The 14,167-nt window shown below is 38.1% G+C and overlaps 1 protein-coding gene across 5 annotated transcripts in view; it reads right to left on the bottom strand.

Annotated features, from left to right (window-relative positions):
• Nucleotides 1–14,167, bottom strand: part of PDLIM5 (PDZ and LIM domain 5) — a 219,809-nt gene that overhangs the window by 43,018 nt on the left and 162,624 nt on the right. For 4 of the 5 annotated variants that reach the window (XM_029234674.1, XM_029234671.1, XM_029234669.1 and 1 more), the window contains one exon: nucleotides 9,651–9,838. In XM_029234674.1, the coding sequence (XP_029090507.1) occupies nucleotides 9,651–9,838 (188 nt within the window). The remainder of the gene's footprint in view (nucleotides 1–9,650; nucleotides 9,839–14,167) is intronic. The other variant, XM_029234670.1, reaches the window with a different exon arrangement.

Raw genomic sequence — 14,167 nt, 5'->3', positions numbered from 1 at the left:
GAAAAAGATATTCCATTCAAATGGAAATCAAAAGAAAGCTGGAGTAGCAATTCTCTATCAGACAAAATAGACTTTAAAACAAAGACTATTATAAGAGACAAAGAAGGACACCACATAATGATCAAGGGATCAATCCAAGAAGAAGATATAACAATTGTAAATATTTATACACCCAGCATAGGAGCACCTCAATACATAAGGCAAATGCTAGCAGCCATAAAAGGGGAAATCGACAGTAACGCAATCATAGTAGGGGACTTTAACACCGCACTTTCAGCAATGGACAAATCATCCAAAATGAAAATAAATGGAAACACAAGCTTTAAATGATACATTAAACAGATGGACTTAATTGATATTTATAGGACATTCCATCCAAAAACAACAGAATACACTTGCTTCTCAAGTGATCATGGAACATTCTCCACGATAGATCATATCTTGGGTCACAAATCAAGCCTTGGTAAATTTAAGAAAATTGTAATTGTATCAAGTCTTTTCCGACCACAACGCTATGAGACTAGATATCAATTACAGGAAAAAAATCTGTAAAAAATACAAACACATGGAGGCTAAACAATACACTACTTAATAACCAAGAGATCACTGAGGAAATGAAAAAATACTTAGAAACAAGTGACAATGAAAATACAATGACCCAAAACGTATGGGATGCAGCAAAAGCAGTTCTAAGAGGGAAGTTTATAGCAATACAATCCTACCTTAAGAAACAAGAAACATCTCAAATAAACAACCTAACCTTACACCTAAAGCAATTAGAGAAAGAAAAAAATAACCCCAAAGTTAGCAGAAAGAAAGAAATCATAAAGATCAGATCAGAAATAAATAAAAAAGAAATGAAGGAAACAATAGCAAAGATCTATAAAACTAAAAGCTGGTTCTTTGAGAAGATAAACAAAATTGATAAACCATTTGCCAGACTCATCAAGAAAAAAGGGAGAAGACTCAAATCAATAGAATTAGAAATGAAAAAGGAGAAGTAACAAGTGACACTGCAGAAATACAAAGGATCATGAGAGATTATTACAAGCAACTATATGCCAATAAAATGGACAAGCTGGAAGAAATGGACAAATTTTTAGAAAAGCACAACCTCCGAGACTGATCCAGGAAGAAATACAAAATATAAACAGACCAATCACAAGCACTGAAATTGAAACTGATTAAAAATCATCCAACAGGGCTTCCCTGGTGGTGCAGTGGTTGAGAATCCACCTGCCAATGCAGGGGACATGGGTTCGTGCCCCGGTGTGGGAAGATCCCACATGCCGCGGAGTGGCTAGGCCCGTGAGCCACAATTACTGAACCTGCGTGTCTGGAGCCTGTGCTCCACAACGAGAGGCCGCGATAGTGAGAGGTCCGTGCACCATGATGAAGAGTGGCCCCCACTTGCTGCAACTAGAGAAAGCCCTCTCACAGAAACGAAGACCCAACACAGCCATAAATAAATTAAAATTTTTTTAAAAATTAAAAAAAAATTATCCAGCAAACAAAACCCCAGGATCAGATGGCTTCACAGGCGAATTCTATCAAACATTTAGAGAAGAGCTAACACCTATCCTTCTCAAACTCTTCCAAAATATAGCAGAGGAAGGAACACTCCCAAACTCATTCTACACGGTCACCATCACCTTGATACCAAACCAGACAAAGATGTCACAAAGAAAGAAAACTACAGGCCAATATCACTGATGAACACAGATGCAAAAATCCTCAACAAAATACGAGCAAACAGAATCCAACAGCACATTAAAGTATCATACACCATGATCAACTGGGGTTTATCCCAGGAATGCAAGGATTCTTCAATATACGCAAATCAATCAATGTGATAAACCACATTAACAAACTGAAGGAGAAAAGCTGTATGATCAACTCAATAGATGCAGCAAGAGCTCCTGACAAAATTCAACACCCATTTATGATAAAAACCCTCCAGAAGGCAGGCACAGAGGGAACTTACCTCAACATAATAAAGGCCATATATGACAAATCCATAGCCAACATCGTCCTCAATGGTGAAAAACTGAAAGCATTTCCACTAAGATCAGGAACAAGACAAGTTTGCCCACTCTCATCACTGTTATTCAGCATTGTTTTGGAAGTTTTAGCCACATCAAAGAGAAGAAAAAGAAATAAAAGGAATCCAAATCAGAAAAGAAGAAGTAAAGCTGTCACTGTTTGTAGATGACATGATACTATACATAGAGAATCCTAAAGATGCTACTAGAAAACTACTAGAACTAAACAATAAATTTGGTAAAGTAGGATATAAAATTAATGCACAGAAATCTCTTGCATTCCTATACACTAATGATGAAAAATCTGAAAGTGAAATTAAGGAAACACTCCCATTTACCATTGCAACAAAAAGAAGAAAATACCTAGGAATAAACCTACCTAAGGAGACAAAAGACCTGTATGCAGAAAAGTATAAGACACTGATGAAAGAAATTAAAGATGATACAAACAGGGCTTCCCTGGTGGCGCAGTGGTTGAGAGTCCGCCTGCCGATGCAGGGGACACGGGTTTGTGCCCCGGTCCAGGAAGATCTCAAACGCCGTGGAGCGGCTAGGCCCGTGAGCCATGGCCGCTGAGCCTGCGCGTCCGGAGCCTGTGCTCCACAACAGGAGAGGCCACAACAGTGAGAGGCCCGCGTACCACAAAAAAAAAAAAAAAAAAAAGATGATACAAACAGATGGAGAGATATACCATGTTCTTGGATTGGAAGAATCAACATTGTGAAAATGACTATACTACCCAATCTACAGATTCAATGCAATCCCTGTCAAACTACCACTGGCTTTTTTGACAGAAGTAGAACAAAAAATTTCACAGTTTTTATGGAAACACAAAAGACCCTGCATAGCCAAAGCAGTCTTGAGGGAAAAAAACAGAGCTGGTGGAATCAGGCTCCCTGACTTCAGACTATACTACAAAGCTACAGTAATCATGACAGTATGATACTGGCACAAAAACAGAAATATAGATCAACGGAACAGGATAGAAATCCCAGAGATAAACCCATGCACATATGGTCACCTTATCTTTGATAAAGGAGGCAAGAATATACAATGGAGAAAAGACAGCCTTTTCAATAAGTGGTGCTGGGAAAACTGGACAGCTACATGTAAAATAATGACATTAGAACACTCTCTACCACCATACACAAAAATAAACTGAAAATGGATTAAAGACCTAAATGTAAGGCCAGACACTATTAAGCTCTTAGAGGAAAACATAGGCAGAACACTCTATGACAAAAATCACAGCAAGATCCTTCTTGACCCACCTCCTAGAGAAAAGGAAATAAAAAGAAAAATAAACAAATGGGACCTAATGAAACTTAAAAGCTTTTGCACAGCAAAGGAAACCATAAACAAGACGAAAAGACAACTCTCAGAATGGGAGAAAACATTTGCAAATGAAGCAACTGACAAAGGATTAATCTCCAAAACATACAAGCAACTCATGCAGCTCAACATCAAAAAAACAAACAACCCAATCCAAAAATGGGCAGAAGACCTAAATAGACATTTCTCCAAAGAAGATATACAGATTGCCGACAAACACATGAAAGAATGCTCAACATCATTAATCATTAGAGAAATGCAAATCAAAACTACAATGAGATATCATCTCACACCAGTCAGAATGGCCATCATCAAAAAATGTACAAACAATAAATGCTGGAGAGGGTGTGGAGAAAAGGGAACCCTCATACACTGTTGGTGGGAATGTAAATTGATATAGGCACTATGGAGAACAGTATGGAGGTTCCTTTAAAAACTACAAATAGAACTACCATATGACCCAGCACTCCCACTACTGGGCATATACCCTGAGAAAACCATACTTCAAAAAGAGTCATGTACCACAATGTTCATTCCAGCTCTATTTACAATAGCCAGGAGATGGAAACAACCTAAGTGTCCATCATCGGATGAATGGATAAAGAAGATGTGGCACATATATACAATGGAATATTACTCAGCCATAAAAAGAAATGAAATTGAGTTATGTGTAGTGAGGTGGATGGACCTAGAGTCTGTCATACAGAGTGAAGTCAGTCAGAAAGAGAAAAACAAATGCTGCATGCTAACACATGTATAAGGAATGTAAAAAAAAAAAGGTCATGAAGAACCTAGGGGCAGGATGGGAATAGAGACGCAGACCTACTACAGAATGGACTTGAGGACTCGGGGAGGGGGAAGGGTACGCTGGGAGAAAGTGAGAGAGTGGCATGGACATATATACAGTACCAAATGTAAAACAGATAGCTAGGGGGAAGCAGCCGCATAGCACAGGGAGATCAGCTCGGTGCTTTGTGACGACCTACAGGGGTGGGATAGAGAGGGTGGGAGGGAAGGAGACGCAAGAGGGAAGAGATGTGGGGATATATGTATATGTATAGCTGATTCACTTTGTTATAAAGCAGAAACTAACACACCATTGTAAAGCAATTATACTCCAATAAAGATGTTAAAGAAAATAAAAAGTAAAAATAAATAAAAGGTTAAAAAAAATGACAAAAAAAAACAACAGTAGGCCTGATCTAGCAAAGCACTGCTTATATTCTAATGAATTGGTCATTCTCATTTAGTTTATATAATTAAAGTTAGGAAACTGATGTGCATCGAACATATAGTCCTTCATAACTTTAAGACTGGATTTGTGAAAAAACATCTGACTATATTTGGTAAGATAGTAATATTTTATATATATACTTGTGTCAAATGAATTAAATTTACCTAAGCTGGTATCTATAACCTAAACAGAATCTAGAAAAAATATTATATAGCAAATTAGGGCACCTACATAAACACAGGAACCTATTTTTTAACTTATATGATTAAATTTATGAACTTTTTAAGAATATCTATCTAACTACTTATTGTATACAATATGAAGATTTTGAGCATTAAAAAACCTATTAGACATACAAATATAGTGAATTAAAATATTAGTATAAAAGTACAAATCCTCAATTCTGAAAAATATCAAGAAGAATCTCACCTTTTATGTATTTTTCTAGATCAAGTAAACAAGTAAACATTTCTAAAGGGACTACTGCCTCTGAATTATGGAAGTATTACCAAAACACAGGGCAAGTAGGCAGTAGTATTGCTAGCTTACTTAAAAACTCAAGCATGGATTCTCACTTCTTTTGTATCTTGATACTTTCATGCAGACTATGAACTTTTTAACACGTTGCATCTGAAAATATTTCTCTCTTTGTCAGTCACCGGCAAGCTTGTGCATGTGTGGAGGTGTACGTTAAAACCACATGCCCGAGAAAAAGAAGAGGATCCAGTCTAAACCATAATGCTGTTACATATTCACCTAGTTCCTATTTACCAACTGGTATTACGTTACTGTCTTCTTGAAAGACTTCTGGATACACAGGTTATACTACACCACAAGTGAAATGATCTAAGATTTAAAGTCAGAATTTCAGTGGAGGTAATAGAAACCCCGACAGGTTCAGAATACTCTAGTAGGTCTTCAAATTTCAATTAGCCCCTTCAATGCAGTCTTTTTTTTTTTTCGGTTATCATTTCAAAACTAAATTAGTCATCCCAAATACACAAAAGTATGACTAAAATACTTATTTAAGTAAGTGACTTTCAAGCTTTTTCTTAACTATAAAAAACAATAAGAAATACACTTTACCTGCTGTTCATTTTACCTGCTGATCCAAAATATATGTTAGTACGTGTGTATACATATACACTTACATACATATATATAATCTAAAGTCACATTTTCATAACATGATACCTACCCTTAATATGTTAAGATACTTCATATAGTAGACTATTCTGATATTTTCTATTCAATTTCATTTTTTAATGAAAATGCTGGCTATGATTCATTAAACTTTCATAATCAACTAAGCAGGCCACAGACTGCATTTTAGTGATTCTAATCCCATCCTTCCCACTCAACTGTAGGAATTACTTTAAAATGACATTATTAGTGGGGCTTCCCTGGTGGCGCAGTGGTTGAGAATCTGCCTGCCAATGCAGGGGACATGGGTTCGAGCCCTGGATCTGGGAAGATCCCACATGCCGCGGAGCAACTAAGCCTTGCACCACAACTACTGAGCCCACGTGCTGCAACTACTGAAGCCCACGCGCCTAGAGCCCACACCCCGCAACAAGAGAAGCCCCCGCTCGCCGCAACTAGAGAAAGCCCGCACACAGCAACGAAGACGCAACACAGCCAAAAATAAATAAATAAATTTTAAAAAAGAAAGAAATGCCTTAAAAATAAATAAAATAAAAATGACATCATTAGTGATAGGCACTCTTGGGTGATGGTAGAAGGGTGGGAGGAATAAAAAATCTTTTTTTTCCTCCTACTTTACCCACACTAGAGCACAGGTGTGAATTATCAAGAGAAAGACTCCTGAAGTTCTCAATGTGAGAGAAGCACTGCCGCCTGCTTAGCACTTCATCTGAGTCCACACTAGTGCAATGACTTGCCTTTGTAGCTTTTGCACCCTTTGGTCGGAACTGTTGTTTTCACGGGTGAGTTGTGAAGAACATAAGAACCCATCATGTGACAGTTACCACCTTCTGAATCAAAATAACTTTTCCCATTTGCATTAGGAAGCCCTTGAAACTATTTATCAAAGGCTAAGAGTAGATTCTGGGGGTGTTGTTTTGTTTTGGGTTTTTTTGAAATATGGTATACTGTTCGGTAGAGTAGAATAAAAGAACTTGAATGACTGGGAATTCTGTATTTATTTTTACAATTTTTACAAAATAGCATAAAATAAGTAACTTTTACATAACATATGTGCCAGTTTGTGGCACCCAGAGCAAGATAAACAGCAGGAGTTCTGCAAATATTTTCTGATTTGAGCTAAGTATCATGATGTAATTCAACTAAGACTTCACAATGGCAAAACATTTTCTTTCAATAATAATTAATGCTTTACGTTATATAATGTACAATTTTCTATCCTGTTCTAGTCTTGCTCAAATTAGATTCAGCTATACCTTCTGTAAAAAGATTAATATTTTAAATGCTAACCATGTGAATCATGATTATAGTTATTTACCTGCTTTATTAAATTAGACTGAGAGAAAGAAGGATTCGATCGCCCTCTTGTGGGAATTTTGCTGTAGTGTATCCTCCAGGAGTTCCACGTCAACTGGAATTTTTTCTTTTTACTCTAGTCAGAGTGGTCTTCTGTCCATAGTTTCTGAATTTCCAAAGGCACTACATATACTTTCTGTCCTTCACAGTACATATACTTTGTAGCCTCCCTTCAGTTTCTACCTCTGAAATTTAGCCTTTTCCTTGCTCTTTTAGGAAACATTCTCCTGTTCCCTCCCAATTACCATACCAAAAATTTTTTTTATGAAAGTTGCTTCCAGTATTCTAATCACATACGAAATAATTACAGCAACTCTCCATCGACATAGATAAGCTTTAAGTAAATGGAAATAATTTAAAATGTGTGGGGCTAAGGTGTCAGCATTTTTTCCAAGAGGACAGGTGCTAAGTCAATTAATAGTCCAGAAAGTTCAGAGGCTAATGACATTAGTCTAAATAGTTTAAGTTTTCAAAAGTAATAAAATAGCCTTTTCTTTAAAATAGTCTAGATCGTATGCAGTAGCCTTTCCTCTTTCTCCCACAGCACAAAGTTTTGAGCTTCTTTGCAAAATTAGTAATGGTAATTCAAGAATATACAAAATGACACTACGAAGTATTTTTAACTATATAAAAAATTCATGATTTCTTAAAGATAATTTACAATAACTGAAGTTAGTATTAATGTATTTAAATGTTATAGAAAATACAAAGATGGATTCCTAATTAATTACAAGTTCACTTTTTCCACTCTTGCGAACTGTAAAAAAAAAAAAAGTTCTTAAATAATAAATGACCGGACTTCCCCGGTGGCACAGTGGTTAAGAATCCACCTGCCAATGTAGGTGACACGGGTTCGATCCCTGATCCCGGAAGATCCCACATGCCGCGGAGCAACTAAGCCCGTGAGCCACAACTACTGAGCCCGCATGCTGCAACTACTGAAGCCCGCGTGCCTAGAGCCCGTGCTCTGCAACAAGAGAAGCCACTGCAATGAGAAGCCCGCACACTGCAACGAAGAGTTAGCCCCGCTCGCTGCCTGGGCGCAGCAACAAAGACCCAATGCAGCCAAAAACAAGCAAAATAAAAAATTTAAAAAAAAATAATAAATGACCTATTTTTAAAGCTATCATATTTTTCAAAGCAGCCCCTTGTGTATTCAATCAATACTCATCCCAAAACTGATGAGGGAAGACTAGAAATACATAGGGGATTAGGTCAAAAATGTTCCTTCTTTGCAGAGGAACCAGAACTTTCAAAAGCAGGGTAGCATGGCATGTCTCAGTAACTGAAGATACTCTACTAAAACCACAGCACAGATTATAAATTGGCAGCAGCAGGAAATGAGCTTGAAAAGTTAGCAGGGGTCAGAGTGACAAAGGTCTTAATGATTAGTGAAGGAGGGGAAAACAGTCCAGCACCTGAAGCAGGAGAGTGACACGGGCAAGTGAGAGCTTTAGAAGATTACTTGCAGTAAGGAGGACAGACTGACAGGGTAAGAAGGAGTTGGGGAAATTAGTTAGGAGCTGTTTGTAAAAACCAGGGCCCAAACCAAACCAATGGCTGTGACCACAAAGAGGAGAAAAGAGATTTGAGAAATGCTAAGATGTGGAATCATTAGATATTAGTTACTGTGGGAACATGGGGGTGGAGGCGGGACTCTCAAGCTTCCATTCTAGCTTTGGCGCCTGGGTGACTGTGACATCTCCAGAGACAGGTACGATATTTTCAGACACACTGCATTTGAGGTGCCACCTGGAAACAGTAAGGAGGTCAACAAGTTTGAGGGTACGGAGATCAGGAGAGAGAGGATAAATTATCAGTGGCTGGGTAGTAAAAGGAACCTGGACAAGAGATCATTCAGGGAGAGTGTAAAGAGTGTAAAGAGGTAAGACTGAGGGTGGCATCAGCAACATTTAAGTATAGTCCCATCTTCCTCTTAAGAGAGGTGCTTTTGTCCTATGACCATAACCTTCATTCATGTTGGGAGAAGCATTTAGTCTCCTTCCATTTTGCAGATCAGAAAACTGAGGGTCAAGGTTAAGTGACTTTATTTAAAGCTCTTTATCTGTAGAAGTGAATGAAAACTCAGGTTTCCAGATGGAGCCCAAGGACAGGAAGTAAAAGACCTTTCTTCAATAATTGTTTGATGGCAGCAAGTATTTCTGTTGTTATCTTGTATACATGATCAAAACTAAAACGTTGTATTTCCAAGGCTAACCTTCCAGCAACACAGTTTGTTAATAAGACCCCAAATTTACAATTGAACCCATGCCTCCTGGGTAATCTAGGAAACCAGGCAACGCTCTCAATTCTATAAATATAAATAGCAAGTGGCAACACACACAGAGAATGTTTATGAGACACTTCAGAGAGGAAAATAGCTGTACCTACTTTTCCCAGTCCTTTGTAAATCTTAGATCGTTGAGAATGGCTTTCACCAGTGAATTCTATCACATATCCCAGAACACATTTTCATAATTATACTTAAATGCAAAAAGCAAGAGATTTCTTGGGCATAGTACCTGCTTGGTTGGGCCGTTGCCAGCTTGGTGACTTGATGCCGCCGGTGGACCCTAGAGGCTTGAAGGCGGCAGCAGTGGTGAGCCCGGCCACCCCTGGTCTGGCCGAGCCTGGGCTTCCCGGCCCCTCAGGCGTGCTCCCAGCTGCAGCTGCTGGGGCAGCCAGCGGCTGAGAGGGCTCCTGGGCGCTGCTGGAGAGAAAAGAAGGAAACATTTCTGGTGATGCGCTAGCGATCTAACTTAGCAATGATTCGTTCTTTCCTCAATTTATTAAATCTCTAAGGAAAACAAAAATACATATATACACTACCAAACGTAAAATAGATAGCCAGTGGGAAGCAGCCGCATAGCACAGGGAGATGAGCTCGGTGCTTTGTGACCACCTAGAGGGGTGGGATAGGGAGGGTGGGAGGGAGGGAGACGCAAGAGGGAGGGGATATGGGGATATATGTATATGTATAGCTCATTCACTTCGTTATACAGCAGAAACTAACACACCATTGTAAAGCAATTATACTCCAATAAAGATGTTAAAAAAAAACTAATTAATTAACTGATATTTTAAAAAGAAAAACTCTAATACCATGACTGAGGGGCTGCCTTTTCTAAAAACAGAAAAAAAGAAAAAGGGAAGGAAAGGAGTCAGACTGCAGTTCTTTCAATGCTTTGGAAATTCTCTTTAAAAAGTTCTACCATGAGAAATGAGGCACTGAAAAACTTATACAGCCAATCCTTTTAAATAAGAAGCTAATTTCCTCTATCTCAACGTTTCAGAAGGGTCATCTAGATTAAAACAATTAATTATTGGAGACTCCCTGATAATTTCTATGAAATGGCACAGATGCTGTTTTCCTCTTCTCCACATTCTTCTAGTATTTTATGAACCAAGCTTCCCTGACATCTTACCAGTCACTCTTTTCACTCACACACTCAGTCACTCATTCATGCAATAAATACTTAAGCACCTACTATATTCCAGACATTGTGTTACACAGTGGTAAACAAAAGACAACATCCACCGCCTAACGCAACATCCAGTGTTCTGTGTTCAGGATTACAGGGAAACAAGAAACAAGTCTACCGTTGTCTTCTTTCAATCAGAGCTATTTGCTTAACAGGTGGAACAGGTGGTTCCAGTTTGATTTAGAAGATCATACGGCTTTTATTATCCCAGTCATTTGTTATTTATACTTATATATCATCATTTCAAAAAAAAATTTTAGGTAGTTCAAATTATAAAATATGCTCTTTGGAATGATGCAATACTATAAGTTTCTCTCAAGTGAAGTATAATAATAATAACAACAATGACAACAATAATACATACATCCTACTAACTTTTCAATAGAAATTTAGCTAGCGCTTGCTAAAAGTTCCATGCACAGAAACTCAATTCCTTCAATACCTGAAATCAAAAGCTAGAGGAATAGATCAATAAAGATAGGATATTATATAAATGACTTTAGTAAAATAAATAGCCTTAATTATACTGTTAGGTTGAAATTTCAATGCAATTTCAAATGCAATCGTGCCCACTATACTACCAAATGACCAAGATTACCTAATTTTCGCAATGCCTCTTGAACCCTGGGAAACACCTAACAGAGCAGGCCTGAGGCTGCCTGTCCTTAGGAAGGCCTGCTGCAAGGCTGCCCTTTGACTGGCTTTTGGCAACTTGGCTGGTAAACAGTTCCCTATGGTCATATAAAAGTTTCTCTGAAAGATAAACAGTGGCGGGCTTCCCTGGTGGCACAGTGGTTGAGAGTCCGCCTGCCGATGCAGGGGACTCCGGTTCGTGCCCCGGTCCAGGAAGATCCCACATGACACGGAGCGGCTGGGCCTGTGAGCCATGGCCGCTGAGCCTGCGCGTCCAGAGCTGAGCCTGCGCGTCCAGAGCCTGGGCTCCGCAACGGGAGAGGCCACAACAGTGAGAGGCCCGCGTACCGCAAAAAAAAAAAAAAAAATATATATATATATATATATATATATATATATAAACAGTGGCTCATTGTGCCTAAACTATACCAACAATGTGGTTTATGATAAACCCCTGCTTTCCTTTTGAGAGTCTGGAGTTTGGGTATGAACAAGGCACAGCGTGCCTACATGACAAGCCCCAATCAAATATGTCTTAGGTACTTAGTTTCTAAAGAGCTTCTCTGGTAGAGAACACTTTGCACGTCTTCTCATAACTCACTGCTCTAGGAATCCACACATCCTGTATGACCTCACTGGGACAGGACTTTTGGAAACTTGAGCCTGCTTTCTTCTGGACTTGGCCCTATGCACCTTTCTCCTTGCTGATTCTGCTTTGTACTCTTTCAGTGTAATAGCTCTCCGTCAGGAGCACTACGATCGACTGAGTTCTGTCAAGTCCTCTAGTGAGTCATCACACCTTGCGGTGGATTCTGGGCACCTCTGACACTAAATAGTTTTGAAAAATTATATTAGAGCTATTTTAACTTTCTTAAAATACTGTTCCCTATTACTGTCCCCTCAAATTCAAGTGTAGTAGAGCCATCACCTTCTCCCAACATTTCTAATCAGTTTAATGAAAAACTCCCATCTGCTTGATGTTAAAACATACTATACTAAGAAAAAAAATGAGCACTTTAATAATTTTTATCATAAATAAAAAGTGAAGGACGGCTTACTTAATGGTAGTGCTGAACACAATTCTCAGTAAAGATGACACACTAAATAATATTAATAGAAACAGGGTTTAAATGTTATAGGTCAGTCCTTATAAAAGATTTGTGAGGGACAGGTTATTTTACTTCTCTAAGCCTCAGTTACCTAAACTTTAAATGGGGATAATGCTTTGCTCATAAGAATTCCGGGGACTTAATTAAGATATTTATGTACAAAGTACTTAACCATACTCTAGGACACAGAATCTGAGCTTAACATATGAAAAAGATAATTAATGTATTCAAATAATAAAGACTTATTTTCAGTATTTTTACACATTACAAATTATTTTTGAAAGTAATAGAGAAGTATAGACCATTTTAATTCTAGGGTTAATTACTCATGAGGATTTGAAAAATAAAAACAACTAATAATCCATATAGCCACAATTCTGAAAAGAGAATTTATGACCAAGCAATACTAGAATTTACAGATGAAACACAGAATCTGAAAATAATAATAAAACCCAAATCATCATTTAATGTGTAATAACCTGAAATAGTTAAAATTTAATTACAGGAGAGTTGCCAACTTACTTAGAAGAAAGTGACCAGGATGACAGGAAATCAATGCCAAGCCTAGTGAAGTTAGGTTGAGGGAACTGGTTAACTGGCCTATGGTATGAAAGAAACTCAGAAGAAGCATAAGACTAATGCTCAAATATCTGACATGTGGATTCACTCTATATGGCTATGCTCTCTCTGTTTGTTGAATGTTGAGTCGAATCTATGGTGAGATAGACTAGGTTCAATAAAAGGAAGTATTTCCTAATACGAAAAATCATCCAAAGGAAACACTTTCCATGAGAGGTTTGTTTCCAGAAGGCACTTCACAAAAGATGGAGATGCTGTAGACCAGATCCAACCATTTAGAGAGTAGAGGACTAAGTTACACGTCAGCCTGACATTTGAAGCCTTCTAAGATAGAGCTACAATCTATCTGTTCAGTCATATCTCCTACCACTCTGCTACACAAACTATATTCTTGCCATAGCTCCTTTCTGTCCACAGCTCTACATCTTTGCCAGGCTCTACATGGAAGGTGCTCCCCCACTCTCCCTCTGCACCTGTCCAAACCTTATCCATAATTAGCAATAGGAGTAGTAGCACAATAATACCCATCATGCATTGTGTACTACGCTAAGCAATTAACATATTTTATTTAATCACTCAATCTTCTAGAAGTAAAGACACCCCTTGCTTCAATGCATGGCAGATATTAGTTGCATGGCATAAAGCTACATTTCAATTTGCAATAGCTACGGTTTTTCTTAATTAATAATAACTTCTTTATGTATCCTGTCTCTTCTACTACATTATAAACTATTTGAGGTTGGCGCATTTATTGTGACCTTGATATGTTACTTAAACTTGGTAAATTTCCTCATTTGTAAAATGAGATTAAAATACTTTTAGGAACACTCCTACACTGTTGGTAGGAATGTAAATTGGAGCAGCCACTACGGAGAACAGTATGGAGGCTCCTACAAACAGTCACCATATGATCTAGCAATCCCACTCCTGGGCATATATCTGGAAAAGACGAAAACTCTAAAGATACGTGCACCCCAATGTTCATAGCAGCACTATTTACAATAGCCAAGACATAGAAGAAACCTACGTGTCCACCGACAGATGAATAGATAAAATAGGTGGCGTATACATACATACATACACACACACACACTGGAATATTACTCAGCCATAAAAAGAATGAAATACCGCCATTTGCGGCAACATGGATGTACCTGGAGATTATCATGCTAAGTGAAGTAAGTCAGACAAAGAAATACAAATATATGATAACACTTATATGTGGAATCTAAAAAA

The sequence above is a fragment of the Monodon monoceros genome, unplaced genomic scaffold (genome assembly GCF_005190385.1).
Source record: "Monodon monoceros isolate NGI ecotype Baffin Bay Population unplaced genomic scaffold, NGI_Narwhal_1 Super_Scaffold_20, whole genome shotgun sequence".
Taxonomy (NCBI): Eukaryota; Metazoa; Chordata; class Mammalia; order Artiodactyla; family Monodontidae; genus Monodon; species Monodon monoceros.
This window is presented reverse-complemented; position numbering and strand designations above follow the sequence as displayed.